The sequence below is a fragment of the Phragmites australis genome, chromosome 12 (assembly GCF_958298935.1).
Source record: "Phragmites australis chromosome 12, lpPhrAust1.1, whole genome shotgun sequence".
NCBI lineage: Eukaryota > Viridiplantae > Streptophyta > Magnoliopsida > Poales > Poaceae > Phragmites > Phragmites australis.
In genome coordinates this window covers 24,221,546-24,247,876 of record NC_084932.1, presented here as the reverse complement: position 1 = coordinate 24,247,876, position 26,331 = coordinate 24,221,546, and the positions used below count along the sequence as shown (strand labels likewise).

Genomic DNA, 26,331 nt, shown 5'->3' with positions numbered 1-26,331 from the left:
TTAGCGGTCCGAGTCCTTCGCGGCTATCTCCTGCATCATCTAAGAAGTTAATTTCATCTAAGAAATCACTTTCATCTCAGAAGCAGGCACCACCTAAGATGTCAGCGCCACCTCAGTAGTCAGAACAAAGTCCTAAGGAATTGAGGTGGATAGTGAACACTAGCATAACTGCACCCTTCAAGCAGGCTCAGTCTCTAAAGAAGGATCTAGCCAATCCTTCAGCATAGAAGTTTTTCATATCCATGGAGAACCAAAATGGACGGGGGCATCGAATGAAAAACCTAAATTAGACTATGAGCGCATCAGGGAGAAGTCTTACCTGAAGGACGTCATGATCTAAAAATTTCTTGCTGAAACCGGACTTACGGAACACCAAATTATCCAGGACCCCTGGTTGACACTGCAGAGTTTAGATAGTTGTTTAAGTTGGGCACACCGCTGGTCAAACCAGATCTGATGGTCAACCCATCCTATCAATTACAGAAATTCCATCAGTGGTACATGACGGAGTCGAGCAAGGGTAGAAATGATCGGCGCCGACTACAAAGATGAAGATTTCCATAATGACACCAACATATTGGGGCTAGATTTCAAGGATATGTGAATGTATATCTTTGGAGATGCATTTTATGAGCTCATCCATGCAATGATAATCAAATTATGTAAGTTGAGGAGTTGGTAATTTGGTGCCTTCTCTGCACTTTTTGTTTTTGTCGTTTGGTGTTATTTTTTGATGGATCCTTCGGCGAATGCAATTTTTTTTTAATTTGATCCAACCAAAATCTTCCTAGAGCATCTAGGCAACTTCTGAAAATTTTGGTTGGTTACTTTTTGTAATGTTTCATAATCACGAATTTAAGGTTTAATCTATTTTCATCACTATCTGTTACAGTCTACTTGTGAAAATCATAACTCTTGATCCAGATATCCAATTGACTTATCTTTGTAAAAATTTTGTAACATTGTCTAGGTTCTACTATTAAAATTTTAGACAATCAGATTGTCGAATCTATCTGTACATCGTTTTTAGTGACGTGATAGCGGTCTATCTCGAACTTATTACAATATTAAATTAAATATTTGATTAAGCTGAATTTAAATTTACATTTGGCCTCCGCAATCATTCACCTCCCTCTGATTACATATTTTGCGCGTAATCCGTCCTACAGAAAATGGTAGCTTGTTGTTTACGTTAATCTTTGCTTGAAATGGAGTATGGCTGGAAATTAAAAAACAAGTACAGAATGGTTCTTTCACATGATCTTCATTATACAGTTCTTCCCAGACTTTGCTTCCAGATTGAATGCGTTATTGCCTGTTAGGGTTAAAAATCCGACGGTAACCGAGCAAAAATCGCGATAACCGGTCATCTCGGTCCGGTTCGGTTTCGAAAACCGAACGGTAACCAAATTTGAATTCAAAAAATTCAAAAAAATAAAAAAATTCAAAAATTCAAAAAAAGCCTTAAAATTTTCAAAAATAATGCCGTTTGCATCAAATAGGGAGGAAATTTTAAAAAATGAAAAAAAATTGAAGTGTGCGGCTCAGTTATTAACTCATATTAAGAAAAAGTTTAAGATGCAAACACATATTTTTCTTGTGTAGCACGTATCTTAAGAGGATATTTAAAATTGATTTCACTTTATTTAGAGTTTTATTAATTTCTCTATGATTTTATTTAGAAAACCGCATATGAAAAACTATTTTAACATGCGGTTCAATTAAGAAATAGCCTGTGATAATCAATTTACACAGACATGTACTTAATAAAACCGTCTATGATAATCGATCTACACAGGTGGTCTGTTTTGCGTATGTGGAAGTTGTTCGTTTTCACAGGCCTTAAAAGAATTTTAAGCGGGTTGGCTAAACACCTGTATAAATAGGTTATGACCCGTCTATAAAAATAGTTTTTTATAGTAGTAATCGAAAAACGAAGTAATCAAATGTTGCTAGCTCTCCGCATCACGGGTAACATCCTGATTCATTTGAACGCGCGCGCGTCTACCCATATTTTTTAACGATGCACACAATGCTCGAAGCTGGGATCAACCCTGTCGGGCAGGAGGTTAGAACGAAGTATCCAAGATATAGCTGGTTAGTTCTGTGAGTGCAGCTCTAACTTTGACAGCTTACGCAGAATTTGTTGTTGAATATTGTAACGTCTATGGATGGTATAAATGTAACAAATCACACATAGTTTCGTTTGTCCCAAGCTTTTCTCTCGCTGTATTATAGCTTAGTTCGGTAATCGATCTATCCTGTATATTAATAACTGACATTGATATCTGTGGCTTGTAGTGTCCAGTGGGCTGTGTTGTTCGCGACATCTTCGTTGTTGGTGGCCTTGGCATTTCATTTGGCTTTCTGTTCTTTGTCACGTGTGTGTTAACTGACATGGTTCATGACAGCTTTGGACAAAGTCATGAAAGTCGTCCACGGTTGTCATGGGACATGGTTTTCAAGAAAAGAAAGACTGGAATTGGCATATTACAGACAGTTGACTGGGTAAATATGGAGAGGATTGACACTATCTACTTTGCTTGACTGGCATGCGTCCTCCAATCAGGTAACCTTTTACAAAGAGCATATATATATATATTCAACGCGTTCAATATTATTCAAAGCGCCAGCTAATTTAACCCCGTGCAGCTGACTCAATCTTGTGCCAATACCATACCTAGCAATAAGAAAGTCCCTGGCCGCCTGGTCCATATTCTGAAATCAGCATATATGACCATTTGCTTGATTTGGGCTGTAATCTGAAATCAGCATATATTTATGATCATTTACTTGATTATATCGTGATCTATCCGACAAAAGTATTTGGCAACACAACACTCGATCTCATGTACATATAAGGAAACCGATCACAAGTTGATGACTACCTCTCGATGGGATGGAGTAATCGTAGGAGTTCAACTTCACCCAACTAAGTTTAAATTCGATTCACTAATTTATATACATGCAAGCACCTTTAACATTAAAAAAATAGGTCCTATATGGTACTGACTATATAAGCATGTAATAGAGGATGTATTTGTTCATAGAATGTAGTGTGAGTGTAATCGAAAAAGAAAGTAATCAAATGTTCCTAGGTCTACAGATAACAGGTAACTTAATGATTCATTCAACACGCGCACATGTACATATTTTTTCACCGATGCACACAATGCTCGATTAGGGATGGGCATGGTTCATTCTAGATCAACTTAATTACTAACTAAACATACTTTTAATTTCATATTATCTAGTTAGTTAATTAATTTGATCTAAAATGGATCAATGGATTGATCCATGTCAATCGCTATGCTCGATACTGAGATCAACCCTAGCGGGCAACAGGTTAGAATGAAGTATCAAAGTTCCAAGCTATTGCTGGGTGACATGTGGTTCTAGACCAATGTTTGCGGCAGTCCGCTCGCTCACGTCAAAAACAACGTGTGGCAGATGGTCCAAACTAAGGTTCTGGTCCAGAAAAGGCCACAGGCCCATACAAAGAGAACATGAAGCAAATTAATTAGACATCTACACACATATAGTGTTTTACATAGCATGTTAATAACCCTAGTGGATATTAAATCATGCACACAGATATTGTTATTTCTAATATATAGCTGATTAGTTTTGTGAGTGCAGCTCTAACTTGACAGCTTACGCAAAATTGGTCGTTGAATTTTGTAACATCTATGGACGATATAGATGTAACAAACCATGCATACATTCGTTTGTCCCAAGCTTTTCTCTAACTTTATTATGCCTGTCTCGACAATCTATTATGTGGCTGCATGAACTATAGGTTGTTTCTTCTGTATTTTCCATATCACATCCTTAATGGCCCTGTCAATTCTGACCAGGTAAGTTTAAGCTCCACGTCTATATGCGTCATGCAGACTTAGGCGGCCCTAGCACAAGAAACTAGTCAATATTATCAACCACCAGAATAAAACAAAAAAAGAGTCCATCACAAATCGTCTATAAATACCAGGTATTGTATTGGCTAGCAAGGCCAACCTGAGCTAGCAGTAGTGCAGTACTACACAGTATATACACATACTACACAGTTACACACAGACAGGCTGCTCTGCAGTAAGGTAAGAATGTCTCATGAGGACATGGTCGGAGCATTCGCCCTGCTTTACCACCACTTGTTCAGCTTCATCAAGCCGATGGCGCTCAAGTGCGTCGTGGATCTTGGCATCCCCGACGCCATCCACCGCCGCGGCGGTGCGGCCACCCTCTCCTGCATCGCCGCCGACACGGGGGTGCATGCGACCAGGATCCCCGACCTCCGGTGCCTGTTGAAACTGCTAACCACGTCGGGCCTGTTCGGCGCCGCCACCACCGCGGACGGCGAGGTCGTGTACACGCTCACCGCGGCGTCCAGCCTCGTCGTCGGCCCGCGCGGCCTGTCCAACATCGTGCGCTTTGTGGCCGGCCCTGTCTCCGTGACCCCGTTCCTCGACATGCCCGCGTGGCTCAGGACCGCGCCTGCGCCGGACGCCCCGAAGTCGCCCTTCGAGCTGACGCACGGCCGCTCCAGGTGGGACCCCGCGAACGCGGACGACGACACGATGAACGACGCGGCCTTCGCCGAGAGCCAGCTCCTGATCGAGGCCGTTCTTAGCGACCACGGCGACGTCTTCCGCGGCCTGACCTCACTGGTCGACGTCGGCGGGGGGCACGGCTCGTTCGCGAAGGCCGTCGCGACGGCTTTCCCGAACATCAAGTGCGCCGTGATGGATCTCCCCCACGTCGTCGCGGACGCCCCCATAGCTGATGGCAGCGTGCAGTTCGTCGCCGGCAACATGTTCGAGTCTATTCCACCAGCGGATGCTGTTTTACTCAAGGTATATATTTCTACGTGTGTCAGTGTGTATTTTTCAAGTAGATGCCACCTTACAATAACTGCAACAGGCTTTAAAAATCTTGAACACTAATATATACAAATTAATGTATTTAGCTTTTACAAAGTGAAAATTATAATACTCTCTTGGTTCAACAATGCAATGTTTTGAACATTACACACTCTCCAACATGCACATTTGACCTTTATCTTTATATGAATTTGTAAATGGAATATTACTACATATATTTTTCATAGAAAATCTAATGGTTTCATTTACACAAGAAAAATCTAAATAACCTTTGAATGATTGGTGGTTAATATGTGTATGGTCTGAGTGGTCTCCCAACATATATGTACCTGCTGCAAGCGACGGTGAGCATGCATGCATCCATACACTGCTCTCCTTAAGATTGATAAAACTAATATCTTTAGCGCTTGTGTTCCTTTTCCTAGTATGTCCTGCATTGTTGGAGCGAGGACGATTGTGTCAAGATCCTCAGGCGTTGCAAGGATGCAATCCCTCCGAGAGATGCTGGAGGGAAGGTGATAATCACGGAGATGGTGCTGGGGTCCGGACCGCGTGACAGGAACGTCGCCGAGACCGAAGAGATGCATAGCTTGTTCCTCACGTGTATCAGCGGCGTGGGGCGAGAGGAGCACGAGTGGAAGAAGATCTTCTCCGATGCTGGATTCAGCGACTACAAAATTACACCGGTGATGGGCCCTATTTCGGTTATTGAGGTCTACCCTTGAATGACGACGAAATTCACGTACACGATGAATTTATAACTCGAGATTTGATCAGAAATAACTGAATAATGAAGTGTTGTACTAGAAACCTAGCTAGCTCTTTTGAGCGCATGTAATTGACGTTATTTTTTCCCCATTTTCTATTTCGATGTGTTGTACAAGTGCGAGTTCATCGACAAGCTTTCTTGTCTTTGGAGTTAATAAAGCTAATAAATACAATTATATAAATGTTGCAATTAATTAAATTCGTTTGGCAGAGATGTTCCAAAAAAATGAATTTGATCGTTCGGAAGAGAACCTGGCACAAAATGTTCCACATTTTTTCCCTATTATACTACGAAAAATTGTTTAATTCCTATTCAGGAGAATGTCATGGTATCCCAATTTTTCACCTTGTGAGAAAAATATATGTTGTAGTTGTTGAATCGTGGAAAATTTTCTACTTTATAAAACATTTAGAAATTGATCAATGTACATAAGTTTGAGATGCTGGTAAACATTTAGACTCTGGATTTGGCCTAGGAAGATCTAAGGCAAACCTAAGACATTTATGTGCAATCCAATGGGTAGGTTAACTTAAGATGATGAGGCATGCATGGAGCCACACATGATTATTCCTGTGTGTACATGTGATTTGCCCGAGGTATATTTTTAATTTTAGCCCCTGATAATCTAATGTTTTTATTATTAACGTCTTCGAGAGCAGTGGTATGGCAAACTAAAGCATGACATGAGACCCACGCTGGACTGTCCCTGAGACGCTCTCCCTGTGGATGCTAAATGACAATACTGATGGCAACACAACCACTTTAGAAAAGTGCAGTAAGCCATATGACCACATTACACAGCAATAAGTCAACCTGTCAAGGACATTACATAAGTTCATGTAGGCATGATTGTCCACGCCTCTCTGATGCATCGGCCTCCTCCCCGATGACCACGCCGACCTCCAAGATCATGACGACGAGAGCCACCCAAGCGGCCTCCTCCAAGAAGTCGCGCCGCCTCTCCAACGCGGCCTCCTCCCCAGCGCGGCGCCGCCCCCGCCAACCCGCCGCCACGACGTGGGCTCCTCCCCGGTGACATCTTCCTCAGCAGCCTCCTCCCCAGCCACGCTGACGCGTGGATCCACATCGCCCTAAGCACACCCTCCACAGCCTCACCTCCCTAAGCACCTCCTCCACGGCCTCCTCGTCCTCAAGCCCAACGTCGCCCCGAGCACCTCCTCCCCAGCGGCCTCCTCCCCTGCACCTCTAGCATGAGCCCGACATCATCGTCCCCGAGCTCCACTCTGACGACCTAGTCTCCCGAGGTCCACCCCAGTGACCTCCCCGGTGCCACAAGCCCGAGCCTGGCCTCCTCGTCCCCGAGCTCCACACTAGCAAAGTCATTCCAGAGTCCAACCAGTACCATGTTGCTCAAATGGTGCTGTTCGGACGCCGCCCCTTCACATACCCCATAGAGTTCGGTACCTAATTCTTCTCAAGGAAATAACATAGTTCAGGGGCTTTGGTTAACAACAAAACTTGAATGACATTGCTTCTTACCCTTTTGTTGCATACTCGTGTTAATTATGAACTTTTGTTGCAAACTTGTCTTAGTTATGAACTTTAGTGAATGACATGTGAAAGAACATAGTTATGTATGCATGAAGCCAAGCAAAAAAGTGAAGCCTACAAGATGAAGTGAATGTTCAAGCAAAGAAGCCAAGTGTACAAGATTGAGCGTATTGATGAAGATCATGATCATCCTATACCCAAATCCCCATCCAAAGGTAAATGAGGTAATACTAGCTAGAATTTGTGTTTATGCATTTTGTGTTGCATCTAGTTACTTTTTCTTGTCTAGGATTGCATATGCATATTTCAATTTATTGTAATACCTAGTGTAGGTTTATCATATGGTAGGTTGCTTGTGTTTCTACCTAACCCATAGGCAACTTACATGGTTTATTAGTGGTAGTTACTTACATGGCACTATTTTTACAATTGATATCTTTATGTGTCATGAGTCCAATATGTAGGATAAATCCCCCATTATTGTAAATGACAAGTGCATATATCTCACAAGTATTCAACAATTATATGCACACATTTAGGGGGAGCATATCCTATGGGTTGTGATTTTGAGACTAACATGTGTTGTAAGTTGTATCTTTTGTAGTCTCATGGAGCAATCTAGAAGTCCCCGGATGTATGCAATGCTTAAAGGCTTCATTTGGTATCATGATCAATTCATTTATTCATTTAAGCTACCTCCATGCATAATATGGCTTAAACTTCCTATCTCTCATATTTTCAAGTTGTGCATATGTTTCATTCTTATCATATGTATGCACAGAAATGGGGGGATTTGAATCATATTATGTAAGTTTCATGAATTGTGATCCATGTGCTTTCATTTCAATTGGTACTATATCTGTGACATTAATCCCTTCAAGTGGTCCTCATTTTATTGGATCATGATTTATGAAGCTCTCTCCTAAGTTCTCTAACATTCTTTCTTGAAGTCAACATGTGTTTGTAGCCCTTTTTGAGATTGTTGACAAAGGGGAAGAAGTTTAACGACCAAAGAAAGATAGAATGCCTAGTGGAGAACAAGCAAGGAAGCAAGATGTCTAGAGATTCCAAGGGTGACTCATCCACATTTGGTATTCACATTTGGTATCAGGAGCATGCAAAGAAGAAACTCTAATTGCTATCAAGATCATGCAACAAAGAAACTCCTGCATGGGTCGATCAAGGGAGATAGTGGCGATGGAGAAAGGGGGAGCCACAACAAAAGGGGGGACAAAAGTGGGAAGAACATGCATCCAAGCAATGTGGTAAGGCATTTTGAAAATATTGCTATTCATTATTTGTGCCATTTACATTTGGTATTTTCTATTTGCCACTTTTGTTTGGTTGTGTTGTCATCAATCACCAAAAATAGGGAGATTGTAGCGAACATGCCTTTGCGGAGATTGTAGCGAACATGCCCTTGGTGTTTAATGAGAACATAGTCAATAGAACTAAATTTTTTGTCAAGTATATGCTTTAGTAGGTCTCATGGATGCAATATAGAAAGAAGCCACTGCAGCCAGCATAAAGTTTGATTGAATTGGAGAAGTCGCAAGAAAATTGACTTCAACGGAAGGTCCGTCGTTGCAACAATTGCACAAACCAGAGCATTGTGTCCAGAGGCTGTTGAACTCGCTGGATAGTCCGGTGATGAAGGTTTGGCAACACCGGGGTATTCTATCAGTGGAGTTCAGTGAAGTTGCACTCACCGTAAGGTCTGGTGTTATGGAAATGAACACACTGAAGTATTTCTGACAGAGGGCGAGAAATACCTCACCGGATGGTCCGCGCTTGTGTTGTGTAGATCGGAGGATACACACCGGAGCATTTCTTGTAGAGAAGGTTGAAGGTGCTGAAGAATGAAGTTCAATGCACCGGATGGTCCGGCGATCAGAAGACTACACACCGAAGCAATTCTTGTAGGAAGAATAAGTGGCGGTCTGACTCAAGTCTATAGGCCGGATGGTCCGGTGACGGAGTTGAAGAACACACCGGAATGTCTAGTGTTCACAAATGGTTTTGAGTGGAGTTCTAACGGCTAGTTTCTGAAGATATACTCACCAAATGGTTTGGTGCTTATACCACTGCTAACGCTGGATCATCCGGTGTTCATAGTTTCTATGAGCCGTTGGGGCAACGGCTAATGATGGGTTTGACACTACAAATACCCCTCCATTTGGCCATTTGATGTTGTGGCAGTGTGCTGGAGTCTAGAGAAACTCAGAGACACTTGAGAAGACATCCAAGCCATCAAAGTGGTTAAAGTGATCATCTAAGGCACTTAAGCACAAGATTAATGAGTGATTAGTGTTTATAGGCCCAGAGAGAAGAGTTGCTAGGTGTTGCTACCTACAGTGGATCAAGGACTGATCCTAGAGTGTACCAAGTGGTACGCTAGCACCTTGGAGTATTGGTGACTCACTGGCACCTTGAGACAGAGTTTCTCAAGCTTGTTGACCCTCCGACTTGGTGTGGAGCGGCGGAAAGACACATGTATAGGGACACGGAGACCCTTGCCTTGCTAGCTCAAGCTTCGAAGTGAAGACAGCGACAAGTGATCAGAATAGAGGCTAACGGTGAGACCTTGCTTTGCTGGCTCATCCGGGTTGAGGCCTTTTTTTGGTCGCTTGGTTGCTGAAGAGTCATGGCTAGAAGAACCTTGGCGACCGGGAGCATATCCTTTATAGAGATCCAACGTGGACTAGGGGTGGTATTCATGCCATCGATTCTACGGGATAAAAATCCCATGTATTGAGTTTGCTCTCTCTATCTTATTTATGTTTCTGCATATACATACTTACAATTTACCTTCATAGATAGATTGCAATCTCTTTTGAATGGTAGAGTAGACACGCTAGATAAACTTAGAGCACGTTTAGATAGAAAGTGATATAGGTTTATCTTATGATGTTTTTAGAGCTGGTTAGTTTTTTAAGTGTCCCAATTCACCTCCTCTTATGACGTCACCGATCCCTACAACTAGCAAGTTACAATAGCATGGCTTCAAGCCCTCGAGAGCTGATGCATCTCTGGTTTTATTTTGCCGAGAAGGAGTGACAATCTTCATACCGACCTATGTAGATGACATAATCATTGTTAGCTCCTCACCTACTGCTACAAGCAGGTCGATCCAACAACTGAAGACTGACTTTGCTATCAAGGGTTGAGCATTGAAGTCAAGTCTGAAAAGAATAGTGTCCTCTCTCAGAAACGCTATGCACTTGATCTCCTGAAGAGAGCAAACATGGAGAAGTGCAAGCCAATCGCTACACCAATGTCATAGAGTGAGCGCATGTCTAGTGATCGAGGAACGGCACTAAAGGAAGTGAGAGATTTCAATACAGAAGTATCGTTGGAGGCTTACAGTACTTGACAATAACTCGGCCTTACTTACCATTTTCAGCATATCGAGTTTGTCAGTAACATTCAGTGTCCTATTGATCTTCACTGGACTGCAGTGAAACATGTTATGAGATACGTCAAAGGATTGTGGTTTGTCCACTTTGTTATTCTACTATACCGTGCCTGATTAGCATTGAATGTCCAGCAATCGATTTTGGCATGGGCTAGCAGTTTAACTTCTTCTCTCCACATTAATACATACTTTGGCAGATGGTACTATTGTGTTTTAATAAAAAGTCCATAACTTCAATGGGCAGGCATCTGCTCTTAGCTACTGCAAGTGTTGTATTATTCCTATTTTTTTCATTTCCATTCATACTAGAATCCACATTAGCTTTTATTTTATAGAGATAATTTGATTAATTTCACTATGTATATTTGATCATTTTTTAATAGTTAAGTGGTATTGCATATTGAAAATAGGTCTTGAAAGGCCACATCGCACTGGACTCTGCTGCATTTCCTAATGGGATGACAGGTGATCGATTTTTTTGTGTTATCATACGCTGTATAAAATTCTTCTGACATTGTTGCAGAGGAAATGATAGAAATATTGCAAAAAGTCACATACAAGTCTTTAGTCAGGTTTCAACATTTTGAATCATGGATCAATGTCGCGTTGGGTCAAAAAAATTACCATCTTTGAGTGAGGATATTTCTTTGGGAGTATTAAGAATTTAGTTTGAATTAAACCTGAAGTATTTGAATCCCCTCTATCCAAAGAGGCCCTTAGATTGAAGTCGTTTGGCTTACAAATACATTTGTTCTCTTCAAGAGATGCCTGTAGTGAGGCTTCTATCAGTTGTTGCTCAACACAAGACAGTTTAAGCAAGTCTGCAGTAACGTTCACAATCAAATAATTACTTATTATTTTCACAATAAAACATAAGTTGAATGTGTTTAATTATAATGAATTGAAGATGGATCGGTCATGGATGTACCAGGATCGAGGGCCAGAGTTTTTTGTTGGTGTTGAGGATTTTCTAAGGGCTGCTGCAGTGTACAAGAAGCCAAAAAGGAAGCGTATCGATCACTATATATGTTGTCCGTGTGTCGACTGCAAGAACAAGAAGCAGTTTTCAAACATAGAGCAGATCTGTGCACACTTGATTCGCCGGGGTTTCAAGACTGGCTATACCCGTTGGACTGAGCACGGTAAGTTTGAAGATGTTGGGCGTGAAGGGCAACCAACAGTCGAAGAAGACATAAGCAATGATATGACGGTTAATGAAGACTTTGATATGTCGGTATTTGAAGATCCTTTTGTCGAGAACGATGGAGGAGACACTTTTGTTGGCAACATTGAAGACGGCTTAGAGCAAATGTTGTGCAATGGGGAGTGGACCAGTAAAAGACAACATCAAAAGTTCCAGCGCATGGTAGAGGACTCTAAAACACCAGTTTACCCGAACTGTAAAGATGAGCATAGCAAGTTGCATGTGGTGTTAACACTGATGCAAATGAAGGATAGCAATGGTTGGACCGATAAAGCTTCAATGAATTTTTAGAATTCTTGAGGGAATTGCTTCCAAGGGGGAATGTGTTGCCCGAAAATACGTACCATACCAAGCAGGTTATCTGCCCGTTGGGATTGGAAGTAGAAAAAATACATGCATGTGGAAACGACTGCATGTTATTTTGCGGCGAGGATGCAGACTTGGAAGCATCTCACATTTGCAATGCACCACGGTACAAGCGCGACGTTGATGATATCGAGAGCGATGGTGTGGGGTTGAAGAGAAAGAAGAAAAGACCCCTCCCCATTAAGGTGGTTTGGTATTCCCCTATAATCCCCTATTTGAAGCGATTGTTTGCTAACAGAGCGAATGCTAAGTTGATGCGATGGCACGCCGAATAGCGTAAGAAAGATGGAATGTTTAGACACCCTTCTGATGGTATGCAACGAAGAAGATTTGATTCAAAATACAAGGAATTCATAGATGAAGTGAGGAATATAAGGTTCGGGTTGAGTACGGATGGGATGAATCCTTTCGGCAACATGAAAAGTACTCATAGCATTTGGCCCGTGACTCTCTGTATCTACAACCTTCCACCTTGGATGTGCATGAAGCGGAAGTACCTTATAATGCATTTGCTGATTAGTGGGCCGAATCAACCAGGCAATGATATCAATGTGTAGCTCAAACCATTAGTTAAAGATCTTCTTGTATTGTGGAAAGATGGCGTACGGGTATGGGATGAGTATAGACTTCAGAATTTCACCCTACGCACAATGCTGTTCGTAACAATCTTAGATTGGCCCACTCTTGGTAACCTATCAGAGAAGACTGTAAAAGGGTACAATGAATGTGTTTAGTGCTTGGAGGAAACCGGGGGGGGGGGGTGGCGGTGGCTGACGAACAATCAGAAAATAATCTTCGTGGGTCACCGTAGGTTCCTTCGTCTAGATCACCTATACTGCAAGAATAAAAGAGCTTTTGATGGGACATTGGAGCATCGTCAAGCTCCGAAGATTCGCATTGGAGAACAGGTATTTAAGATGGTAAAGACACTTAGAGTTGTACATGGAAATGGGTCAGGCAGTACAAAAATCTTGGCTGGGCAACATGCTCCTATGTGGAAAAAGATATCAATATTTGGGTTGCTGCCTTATTGGAAGTATCTTATGGTTCGACACACAATCGACGTCAAGCATGTGGAGAAGAATGTGTTTGATAGCTTGATTAGTACCTTATTAAACATATCCGGGAAAACAAAAGATACAATAAATGCACGGCTGGACTTGGAAGAAATGAACCTAAGGAAGGACCTACATTACATACAATTAGACAACAGCAAAAAGAAACTTTCCACAGCTTGCTACATTATGAGCAAGGAAGAGAAGATTCGCCTGTGTGGTTGCTTGCATGATGTGAAAGTTCCGACTAGTTACTCCTCCAACATTAGGAGCTTAGTAAACATTAAAGATAAGAAGTTAGTTAGCATGTAGTCTCATGATTGTCACGTGATGATGACGCAGATGCTTCCAGTTGCAATTAGAGGTATTCTGTCAAATAATGTACGAGACCCAATCAAAAAGTTGTGTTCGTTCTTCAACGCAATTTCACATAAGGTCATTGATCCGAACAAACTGACAAAGCTGCAGGAAGACGTGGTTCATACTATATGTCAGTTCGACACTATTTTCCCTCCGGCATTTTTTGTTATAATTCCCCATCTAATTGTTCTCATTGTGGGTGAGATAAAGAGCCTTGGCCCCGTGTTTCTGCATTACTTGTATCCTTTCGAAAGGTTCATGGGGGTTTTGAAGAAATATGTTCGTAATCGAGGTCGCCCGAAAGGTTGCATTGCCAAAGGGTGGAGTACGGAGGTGGTCATTGAGTTTTGCATTAACTACATGAAATTGAACGTGATTGGTATGCCTATATCTCACTATGAGGGGAGGCTAAAGGGGAAAGGGACGATAGGTCTTAGTTCAATCCATATCAAAGATCATGTTTTATTCACTCAAGCACACTTTGAAGTTCTGCACAGTCACTTATAGTGAGCCCATATGTCAATATGCACATGAGCATGCTACGCTCCACAAATCCAACGAAGTCAGATGATTGGATCTCAAGAGAGCATAGAGATAATTTTGGTAATTGGTTATGTCAACATATGATGGGTAAGGATACCGACGATGCTCTATTGGAACTGCTGGCTATGGCCTATAAACTACGATTCGCACATTCCAAGCATACGAGATCAATGTCTATACATTTTATACGAGAGCACAAGACAATAATACCATTAATCAAAATAGCGGTGTCCGTATTGATGCCTATGACTCCGCTGGCAATAGGAAAACCTACTATGGCTTCATAGAGGAAATTTGGGAGCTTGAATATAGCGATTTGATGGTCCCTCTTTTTCGGTGCTAATGGGTTAGGCTCCTAGGGGGAGTCAAGGTCAACTAGTACGGTATGACTACCGTGAACCTCAAACTCATCGGATATAGAAAACAACCATTCGTGCTTGCCAAGGATGTTGCACAAGTCTTCTATGTAAATGAACTGGGCCCAGCTATCAAGGAGGAGCGTCACATAGTTCTTCAAGGAAAAAGAAAGATTGTCGGCGTTGAGGATGACTTGCCTACTTTTAGAGAGAATATCAAACTTCCTCTCATTGATGACACTGAGGAAGCTACCTACATATGCCACGACCATAAGGAAGCATTAATCGTTTAATGAAAAAAGCTTTCATGTATTTGTATCGAGGACATGTATGGTGAAGAGTAACTTTTTGAAAGTTCTGATCTGAGTGCCGCACCATGAGATCAGACTTATGTGAATTGGTTAGAATTCAAATTAGATTAAAAAGGAGAAAATCAAATGAAGAGCTAAAAAAATCACATAGTTAACCAACAATCGGTGGCTAACGTTAATTTTCATGTAAAGAGTATTAAAAAAAATTAAGTTTAACGTAATTGGTTTCACTTGTTTTTTTTGGATATGGATATTTCATAATTTCATAACGGAATTAACAAATTACAGACTTATTAATGAAATAAAGATAATTCAATGCACATGTCATGTATGCAAGTATTTTTATCATGTAGGTGACAGTAATACAAACCCAACAAATTTAGTTTTATAGTTTTCTCAACTCAAATCTTTTTTCTATGTATTTTTCAAGTTTTGAGCTGAATTTAACAATAGAAGAATATTTCCAGGGAAAAAATATATCAGTGCTGATTTTAAATAGTAACCGGCACTAATACCCCCACATATCAGTGCCAGTTAGTAAATAGAAGCAGCACTGATACGTTTATCAGTGTCGGTTACCAACTAGAACCGGCACTGTATCAGTATCGGTTAGCAACTAGAACTGGCACTGATGCTTCTGTACATATATATACCAACGCTTAGTGCTCTCCTCATTCACTTCATTCACCATTTCATTCTGCTCCTCCTCCTCCCGACGCTCCTCATCCCCAAGCGCCGCTGCTCCCCGACCACCGCCTCCTCCCCGACCGTGCAGCCTCCTCCTGACACCTCCTCCCCAACCGCGCTGCCTCCTCCCCAATCGTTGCCTCCTCGATCACCGCCTCCTCCCCGACCATGCCGCCTCCTCCCCAGTTGTTGCCTCCTCCTCGACTGCACCTCGACGCACCACCTCCTCCCGACACACCGCTGCTCCTCTTCCCGATGCACCAACCCTTCCCCGCAGCTAGCCACTGAAGGCATTCCCTCCTCATAATCACCGTTGTCCCCTTCCCCCTCCGCCCCCTCTGTTGTTTATATGCTTCTAGATGTGGTTAGAGAATTGTTCCAAAAACAGTTAATTATTCTCTGTAATTTGTCTTGCATGTTCCATTATGGTTAGAGAACGGTAGTGTGAGATGCTATATGACTATGTATTTCGTGTGATGCTAGTTCAGTGAAAGGAAAACAATTTTCTCTAATTGAGTGGTCTAGAGATTATGAAGTTTTCAAAATTTGTGGAGCAAATTGTTGTAGCAGTTCGACCACTAAGATGCTAGTTAGGTAAATTTTTCTCTGAATTTTACAGCTGCTACCCGATTGATTGGTCTACAGGGAAAAACATGTTTTTGAAATTTTGTACAGTTTGTATTTGCTAGCCCCTAATTCTTTGCTACTGTTGTCTTGTCATGTAGAACATTTGCTTTGTATTGCTTTACTACTATTCCTAGGATATCGAAACCAATGTGCTATTGCTATTACTATTTCCTTTCTAGTTAAATCTGTATTGGTTTACTACTATTCCTAGTACCACCATGTTAGTTCGGTATTTGTTAATTAGGGGCAACCTGATATAATTCATCACGATCTGTCCCCTCTTTCTTTGGAAAATCTAGTTTTGGTAAGGCTGATCTTGTTACTTTATGTGCATAACCTTAAGAGAATGCTTGTTCATACAAACAAACATATTATATGTAGTATTGTGCATATTATGTTTTTACTTATGAGACATGATAGCATGATTGTTCGATATCTAGCATATTTATATGTCATGAGCTATTTTTACTTGGACATTTTTTAAATGTGAATCAATGCATATATTGTGACCATAATTTGGTTACATATCTCATTAATTTTAAGTCTAAATCAAGTGCCTTTTGTGTCTAAAATTTTTATATAGGAATGGCACGTACAAAATTCAACCGCTGTGCACGGCCCCTTTCCGTCCCCCCTCCTATACAAGGCCCCTCCTCAGATCCTACTTCAGCCTCAGTACAAGATGAACCTGCACACATGGAGCTGGACCAGACGGGAGGCGGTAGCCCGAGCGCGTACCAGAACATGGATCAGTTTGTGTTGGAGACAGCTGCTGAGGCTACGCAGGGCAAGGCCGACGATGATGCTCCAGAGGGTCAGATTGATCCTAATGCTAATGCTCTGGAGGGTGAACAGATGACAGGAGAAGAGAGGAGTGGACGTGGTCCCAGCAGTATGCCCGATGAACGTTTCATCATCACGGAGGTTAATTCAGTCGGGGAGCTCATGAGACCTAAAGTTGTTCTGGGGCCGTTCAAAACAACAATCGGGTGTTTAGTGAGGGACCATGTTGCAATCACATACAGAGGTTGGAGACGTAGACGAGATGACATGTGGGTGGTTCCCGATAACATCAAGGATCTTATGTGGGGTAAGTTGGTGGCAAAGTTTGAGTACCTTGAAGGATGCAACACGGCCAAAACGAAGTGTCGTGCCCTATCAACAATGGCCATCACGTTCAAGAATTTCAAGGGTAAGCTGTGGAGAAATTATTACTTGGTATGTCAGACACCAAAATAGGATGATTATCAAACAATGGAACTATTTTGGAATGATTTCATAGAGTACAGGTGATCAGATGAAGCACAATGACTACGTGAGGTAAACAAGACCAACTCTCACAAGAACGTGTATCCCCACAGAATGTGAGGAAATACGACGAGTGGGAAGAGATGGAAGAACAAGTAAACCGTAACAAAGAAGAGAGCCAACTCCTCCACGGTCGCTGCCACCACCACCGTCACCCAGAAGAGAGCCAGCTCCTCCCTTACGCAAGTTGCCACCATGGGAGCCAACTCCTCCCCCTCAGAAGTTATTACCAGTGCCACCATGAGAGCCAACTCCTCCACCTCCAAACTAAGCACCACCACCACCAAGAGAGGCAGCTCTATTTATATATTATTTGAGGAAATGTATCGACTCTACCAGCAAGATGCCCTCGACGTGTATATCTTGAGTTGTTGGACTGTAAGTGTCATATACGTATAATCATAGTATACATTTATGTACCATTTGATTGAATGTCGTAACTTATTCCATATGTAGAATGAAGGTACAAAGATGCAGGATAGAGGGCATCAATCATGTGAGATTCATCGACCCACATCATGTAAACCCGACAATGATGCAATCCGATCCAAAAGGAATCGGGGACTATGCATTGAAGTGTATTCTAAAGCTACAATTTAAGAAATACATACTTTTGCCCTACCAGTTTGTGTATGTGTTTCCCTCCATGAATATTTTACTCTTTTTGAGCAATACATAGTTAGAAAGATCATTGTCTCGACTCACAAAATAATCCAAAAGAAACGTACCAACCCATCATTGACTTGCTACAAAGGTAAAACCCGACCAGTTCGTTATTGCTCTTGTAATATTTGATTTGATTGAATCTAAGTCTACTTATGGTAATAATCATACAAATGCATAGTGTACCTACAATACATCAAGAAGAGTGTTAGGCACCAGCCATTCGCGAAAGAATGAATTAGCTAACATGACTTTCCTTGTAGGAAGTAAGGCTCAGGCAATAATTTATGTGGTTTTTATGTAATGGAATTAATGCATGGATTCAACAGAGGCATTTCATACCAGGTGGTCAATGCTGAGGTATGTGAGAAATATCTTGATGACTAATTTTTAGGTCCAACACATGTTCATAAGGATTGATTTCTTCAATTCTTGAAATTGCAGCTTCTCGTGTTGTCTAGAGATCGACTCATGACCACTGAAATCAACGCACTTTCAAGAATGTTAGATTCATCAATGACCAAGTCATCAGTCTAACTGGCGAGTTCCATGAATTTGGCTCCTCTATGTCATTATCTTCATCCAACAAGAAAAAGTAGAGTTCAGAATCTTTGATTAGCAAGAAACCTTAAACTCTTTTCCATTGTGGTAATGAAATCTCACATGTGTGTAGTATATATATACTGTGACAAAACTTGATGTTTTAGAAATGAAATTTATTTGTGCTTGTGTATATATGCTGACTTGACGTCTCGTAAATTAAATTTATATGTGTGTGTCTATAAATATACCGTATACTATTGCCAGCAACGGCCAAAATTTTAAATGCCACGGTATTGGCGGCAACCACCACATTTTGAAAAGGTCAGGAAATACCTATCATTGCCGGTTGGTAAAAACAAACCGGCTCTGATAATGTTACTCAGTGCCGGTTCCATACCCAGCACTGATAGTTTGTGATTATCAGTTCTGAGTAATCAGTGTCGGTTCAAAACCCGCCACTGATGGTGATTTTGAACCAACACTGATGAGGGTATCTGCAGTAGTGTTAGAACAAAAGAGTCCCTGAATTGTGTAGTTAGTAGTAAATAGTCCAGTGAGTTGTGTAGTTAGTACCACAACTACAGAAATGATTTAGTAGGATGCCTCTGTACAGAAGTCTTTTGGGAGTCGTCTGTGCAAAGGGTATCATAGACGGTTCCAAACTAGAACCGTCTGAAAAATGACGAGTATAATTTTCACGAAGTGGGACGTTTTAGTACAGATGGTTCGCATTTAAAAACCGTCTGTACTATTAATACAAACAGCTCCAAAATATGACCGTCTATACAAATAACGTAGTTCAGACAGTTCCAAAACAACAAAGCATCCTGCTTTCATCTCCCCATGCGTTCACTGTACGTACATAGTTCAGACAGTTCCAATATTACCGAGCATCCCGCTTCGCGCATCTCCCCACGCGTTGGCCCAAAACCTTCGCCAACCCATGAAAGCTTATCCTCCCACCCCCTCTCCAGCACCCCTCAGATCCAGCCCCCTTCCTCCCCATCTCCAGCGCTCCTCATCTACCTGCTTCGCACTCTGTGCCCGCGTCGCCGCCCTCCAAGTATGCGATGGCCCACCCCCGTCAGATCTTTGCTTGCATCTCCTGTACAATAATTTTGATAGTTGGACATAACCTCCTGTACAATAACATGCAGTCTACCATCTCTAGTAAGATTATTAGAATGAATTCGTGCAATACAAGCAGTCGGAGCAAGTAATTAAGCAAAGTGAGGCAAACAAGGCCAACTACGGTATGAACATTTACCATCATCGACTAGGCACGCGAGGTTACATGAAGAAATTACCTGACTGGGAGAAGAAGGAAGAAGAACTAGCCTACAGGGGTGTTACACCTCTGACAGCTCTATGGATTCCATGAGCGAAACACTATTTGTACGCGAGGGGGGTGACTCTTTCGGATAAAGGCAACCTATGCTTCAAAAATTAAAAAGATCAAGAGGTGATGCAAAGTATTGTGGATGACCATGACTAGAGATCCCAAGGCTCTTTCAAGGCACATAGTGAGAAGGATGAGCTAACCTTGGTACTAGGAGATAAGGAGCACCATGGCCGCACGGAAGGCCAAGGTTTGAGGCCTTGGAAAGACTCCTTCCAAAAAGACTCTAAGAGTTATAGGAGTCGGAAGCGAAGTAAACAAGAAATGCAATATATCTTGACTCTTGTACGAGAAGAACTCCAACAAGAGAGATAGACAAAGGTAGCCCTTATAAGGCAAGTTGTACAAGAAGTCATCGGCCAGCAGCAAGTACAAGGCAATGTTGTAGTTTTCCACAGCCCTGGTGCTCGTTGGAGTAGCTGCATGTCCATGGGCATTCTCGAAGACAAATTATGTCATTATCCCCTGGATGATATCAAAAAAACCACATAGTGCAAGCTTGTCGTGCCCACTCTGAATGTTACCACCAAGGTGGTTTTGTGCTTGACTTGGCCCGTGGAAGCCAGGGCTTAGTTCAACAATCGCCCGATACCATCAGGATATGCCTAGGTCCAAGTGGATAGCATATTACCTGGGTACCACAAAATGGAAATGGATATCCCCAGAAAGATAGGGAAGAAGAAACTGGGGCAAACATTGGTAATTTCATCATGTGGCAGAAGTGTTCCATATTGTTTGGCAAAAACACAGACAATGAAGAAGAGGAGATGGCCTCACATGGATACCTCCCTTCACCTAAAAGATCCCTAACCCCTGAGTCACCTCCACGTAGAAGATCTCCAACTCCTCTACCGCCAACACCTCTACCAACAAGTGGTTCGAGTCCTCCATCACCAGCATCTGCACCACTTAGCGGTCCGAGTCCTTCGCGGCTAGCTCCTGCATCATCTAAGAAGTTAATTTCATGTAAGAAATCACTTTCATCTCAGAAGCAGGCACCACCTAAGATGCCGGCACTACCTCAGTAGTCAGAACAAAGTCCTAAGGAATTGAGGTGGATAGTGAACACTAGCATAACTGCACCCTTCAAGCAGGCTCAGCCTCAGAAGAAGGATCTAGCCAATTCTTCAGCATAGAAACTTTTCATATCCATGGAAAATCAAAATAGACGGGGGCATCGAATGAAAAGCCTAAATTAGACTATGAGCGCATCAAGGAGAAGTCTTACCTGAAGGATGTCATGATCTAACAGTTTTTTATTGAAACCGGACTTACAGAACACCAAATTATCTAGGTGGTTGACACTGTAGAGCTTAGATAGCCGTTTAAGTTGGGCACACCGCTGGTCAAACCAGATTTGATGGTCAACCCATCCTATCGATTACAGAAATTCCATCAGTGGTACATGACGGAGTCGAACAAAGATAGAGAAATGATCGGCGCCGACTACAAAGATGAAGATTTCCATAATGACACCAACATATTGTGGCTAGATTTCAAGGATATGTGAATGTATATCTTTGGATATGCATCTTATGAGCTCATCCATGCAATGATAATCAAATTATGTAAGTTGAGGAGTTGGTAATTTTGTGCCTTCTCTGCACTGTATGTTTTTATCGTTTGGTGTTATTTTTTGATGGATCCTTCGGCAAATGCAATTTTTTTTAATTTGATCCATCCAAAATCTTCCTAGAGCATCTAGGCAACTTCTGAAAATTTTGGTTGGTTACTTTTTGTAATGTTTCATAGTCACAAATTTAGGGTTTCATCTATTTTCATCATTATCTGTTACAGTCTATTTGTGAAAATCATAACTCCCGATCCAGATATCCAATTGACTTATCCTTGTAAAATTTTTTTAACATTGTCTAGGTTCTACTATTAAAATTTTAGGACAATTAGATTGTCGAATCTATCTGTACATCGTTTTTAGTGACGTGATAGCGGTCTATCTCGAATTTATTACGATATTAAATTAAATATTTGATTAAGATGAATTAAATTTTAAATTTGGCCTCCGCAATCATTCACCTCCCTCTGATTATATATTTTGCACGTAATCCTGTCCTACAGAAAACAGTAGCTTGTTCTTTACGTTAATCTTTGCTTGAAGTGGAGTATGGCTGGAAATTAAAAAACAAGTACAGAATGGTTCTTTCACATGATGTTGATTGTACAGTTGTTCCCAGACTTTGCTTCTAAATTGAATGCGTTATTGCCTGTCAGGGTTAAAAAACCGACGTCAACCAAGCAAAAATCATGATAACCGGTCATCTCGGTCCGGCTCGGTTTCAGAAACCGAACGGTAACCAAATTTGAATTTAAAAAATTCAAAAAAGTAAAAAAGTTCATAAAATTCAAAAAGAAACTTAAAATTTTCAAAAATAATGTCGTTTGCATCAAATAGGGAGGAAGTTTTTTAAAAAAAAGAAAAAAATTGAAGCGTGCGGCTTAGTTATTAACTCAGGTTAAGGAAAAATTTAAGATGCAAACACATATTTTTCTTGTGTAGAACGTATCTTAAGAGGATATTTAAAATTGATTTCACTTTATTTTGAGTTTTATTAATTTCTCTATAATTTTTACAAAGTTCACAAGCATAAAGTGAATATGTTAAGAAACAACACTGTAATTAACTTTTTCATGTCTACTATTATTTTTCCTACGTAAATCATAGTATAGATAAACTAATAAAAGTGGTTTCACTAATTTTTGAGTTGTGATGGGTCAGTTATGAATTAATCTAGTCGCAACACATTTACACAATCTTGCATGTTACAATAACTAATTCATGAGTTTATGTATTTTTAAAAGACATAGGATCATATAAGAAGACTAACAAAATTAGTTTCGTGATTTTTGGATTAGAAAAGAGTAAACTATGCATTTAACTTGGTTTAACAAATACATTTTCTCACAGAACATTTTGAACTTTTTTATGAGTATAAATACTTTTATCATGTAGATCATGTTACAAGGAAACAAACAAAATTTGTTTTACTTTATTTGAAGCTCAGATGAATTAGTGATTGATTTTACAATATTGAGATAATTTTTGGGATTTTGTTGAACTACACCGAAAATCGAGAAAACCGCTCGATAAATCGAGAAAACCGAGCGGTTGCCAACAATGCGGAAAACTTGAGAAAACAGCTCGATAAATCGTAAAAACCGCTGGGTAACCGGTCCAATTCGACCGGTTACCGAGTGACTAAAATCACGATTTTTCGCTAAATTTTAAATTTTCCCAAACAAATTTTATCCGAATATTTTTAAAATTTTGACCGGTTACTGCCGGAGCTCGGTAACCGAGCTCCGGTCGGTAAGTTGAACCATATTGCCGGTTCGCAAAACTTCCATGACATCAGATTCAGCCAACGAAGCCGGTGTGTGTAATATACATATCAATGTGTCATTATCATCATTTTTTCCTGATAAATGGATAGATTTACCAGTAGCACATTGATATTTGATACTTGATACCCACCGCATGCAGGGGCAGGGTTTGTCGACTAGCCAGAGTGGACATCAGCTCGCCAGCCTAGCTTACGCAGGTAGACTTTTCCATCCATACAGGACTAGTCTACTTCATCCAAGTTTTTTCATTCAAACAGGACTGCTCTATACTACTTTCGATGCCAGTTTTTTCCAGTCAACAAGGGCCAGTCTTCTTTGACAAAAAATTTGAGGTAGGGGTACGGAAGGCTCTGACCATGGGCTTCCCGCACATAGATCTCTTCCGTGCTTCGTTCCTCAAATGGTACGGTAACAATTTTCTTACATAGTTTTGTAGCGCCGACACAAATCATTTCAATCATGTGACAGCACATCAAATCTGAATTCGATCTGCACATAGAGAAATACTAAAGACAAATTCTTCTGAACACGAAAATCAGATAATACCCTGGGAAAAAAGAAAGCAAAGGAGTAAGCTACTATATATAAATATATTGAAATTTGTCTCTCTTATTTTTCTCTTAATGAGTCATATTTTTGGCGTGATGCTTGATTATATCATGATGTATCAGACAAAAAGTATTTGTAACAAACCATGCATAGATTCGTTTGTCCCAAGCTTTTCTCTCACTTTATTATGCCTGGCACGACAATCTATTATGTGGCTGCATGAACTATAGGTTGTTTCTTCTGTATTTTCCATCACAACCTTAATGGCCCCGTTAATTCTAACCAGCTGGTAAGTCTTGAATGGTTGATGTCCATGACTCAAATGAAAAAGTTGACAACTAAAATGTTGTAGATCTCGTCGAGATCTACTATTTTTATATAATTTTTTTAACTCCGTATTAATACTTTATGAATTTACGAATATATATCTTACTAAAAATATGCAAGCCGGCTTTTGTTTTCCTCTGCTTCAACATGAACCAACTTAAGCCTCACTATCGGTTCATGTCAAAAACTACGGTTGTTGATATGAACCTACAATGATATGTTTTTATTGTCAATTTTTAAAGAATCGATAGTGATAGAGGACGGTGAATTGGTGTTTTGGTAATAAGGCAATTTAAATATGTACAATAAATTACGCATCTTGGTGAAGCACTACAAATATAGAAACAAACTAAAGAAAAAGGACCGCAGTAAAACTTTACTGAGTTACACACTGCTTAGCATTCTAAGTTTAAGCTCCACGTCTATATACGTCATGCAGACTTAGGCGGCTCTAGCACAAGAAACTAGTCAATATTATCAACCACCAGAATCCGTACATACGTAGCCCATGTCAGAATAAAACAAAAAAAGAGTCCATCACAAATCGTCTATAAATACCAGGTATTGTATTGGCTGGCAAGGCCAACCTGAGCTAGCATTAGTGCAGTACTACACAGTATATACACAGTTACACATAGACAGGCTGCTCTGCAGTAAGGTAAGGTAAGAATGGCGCTCGTCCATGAAAACGAAGAAGTGAGGTCTCATGAGGACATGGTCGGAGCATTCGCCCTGCTCTACCACCACTTGTTCAGCTTCATCAAGCCGATGGCGCTCAAGTGCGTCGTGGATCTTGGCATCCCCGACGCCATCCACCGCCGCGGCTGTGCGGCCACCGTCTCCTGCATCGCCGCCGACACGGGGGTGCATGCGACCAGGATCCCCGACCTCCGGTGCCTGATGAAGCTGCTAACCACGTCGGGCCTATTCGGCGCCGCCACCACCGCGGACGGCGAGGTCGTGTACACGCTCACAGCGGCGTCCAGCCTCGTCGTCGGCCCGCGCGGCCTGTCCAACATCGTGCGCTTTGTGGCCGGCCCTGTATCCGTGACCCCGTTCCTCGACATGCCCGCGTGGCTCAGGACCGCGCCTGCGCCGGACGCCCCGAAGTCGCCCTTCGAGCTGACGCACGGCCGCTCCAGGTGGGACCCCGCGAACGCGGACGACGACACGATGAACGACGCGGCCTTCGCCGAGAGCCAGCTCCTGATCGAGGCCGTTCTTAGCGACCACGGCGACGTCTTCCGCGGCCTGACCTCACTGGTCGACGTCGGCGGGGGGCACGGCTCGTTCGCGAAGGCCGTCGCGACGGCTTTCCCGAACATCAAGTGCGCCGTGATGGATCTCCCCCACGTCGTCGCGGACGCCCCCATAGCTGATGGCAGCGTGCAGTTCGTCGCCGGCAACATGTTCGAGTCTATTCCACCAGCGGATGCTGTTTTACTCAAGGTATGCTCTTAATATGTGTATGGTCTGAGTGGTCTCCCAACATATATGTACCTGCTGCAAGCGACGGTGAGCATGCATGCATCCATACACTGCTCTCCTTAAGATCGATAAAACTAATATCTTTTGCGCTTGTCTTCCTTTTCCTAGTATGTCCTGCATTGTTGGGGCGAGGACGATTGTGTCAAGATCCTCAGGCGTTGCAAGGATGCAATCCCTGCGAGAGATGCTGGAGGGAAGGTGATAATCACGGAGATGGTGCTGGGGTCTGGACCGCGTGACAGGAACGTCGCCGAGACCGAAGAGATGCATAGCTTGTTCCTCACGTGTATCAGCGGCGTGGGGCGAGAGGAGCACGAGTGGAAGAAGATCTTCTCCGATGCTGGATTCAGCGACTATAAAATTACACCGGTGATGGGCCCTATTTCGGTTATTGAGGTCTACCCTTGAACGACGACAAAATTCACATACACGATGAGCTAGCTCCAAAGATATATAACTCGAGGTGTGATCTTTATAGCTAAATAATTAAGGGTTCTGCTAGCCACCTAGCTAGCCCGTTTGAGCGCATGTAATTGCCGTTTTATTTTTTCCCCATTTTCTATTTCGAAGTGTTGTTCAAGTGTGAGTTCATCGACGAGCTTTCTTGTCTTT

The 26,331-nt window shown here is 41.8% G+C and overlaps 2 protein-coding genes across 2 annotated transcripts; both read left to right on the top strand.

Moving 5' to 3' along the window:
• The first annotated feature begins 4,019 nt into the window (after positions 1–4,019).
• LOC133886031 (acetylserotonin O-methyltransferase 3-like) lies at positions 4,020–26,331 on the top strand. Its single transcript, XM_062325748.1, has 3 exons — positions 4,020–4,094; positions 24,895–25,680; positions 25,828–26,331. Exons 2-3 carry the CDS (start codon positions 24,901–24,903, stop codon positions 26,125–26,127), a joined length of 1,080 nt encoding a protein of 359 aa, XP_062181732.1. The 5' UTR covers positions 4,020–4,094; positions 24,895–24,900; the 3' UTR covers positions 26,128–26,331.
• LOC133886032 (acetylserotonin O-methyltransferase 3-like) lies at positions 4,022–5,821 on the top strand. The gene is made up of 2 exons (XM_062325749.1): positions 4,022–4,850; positions 5,303–5,821. Exons 1-2 carry the CDS (start codon positions 4,101–4,103, stop codon positions 5,600–5,602), a joined length of 1,050 nt encoding a protein of 349 aa, XP_062181733.1. The 5' UTR covers positions 4,022–4,100; the 3' UTR covers positions 5,603–5,821.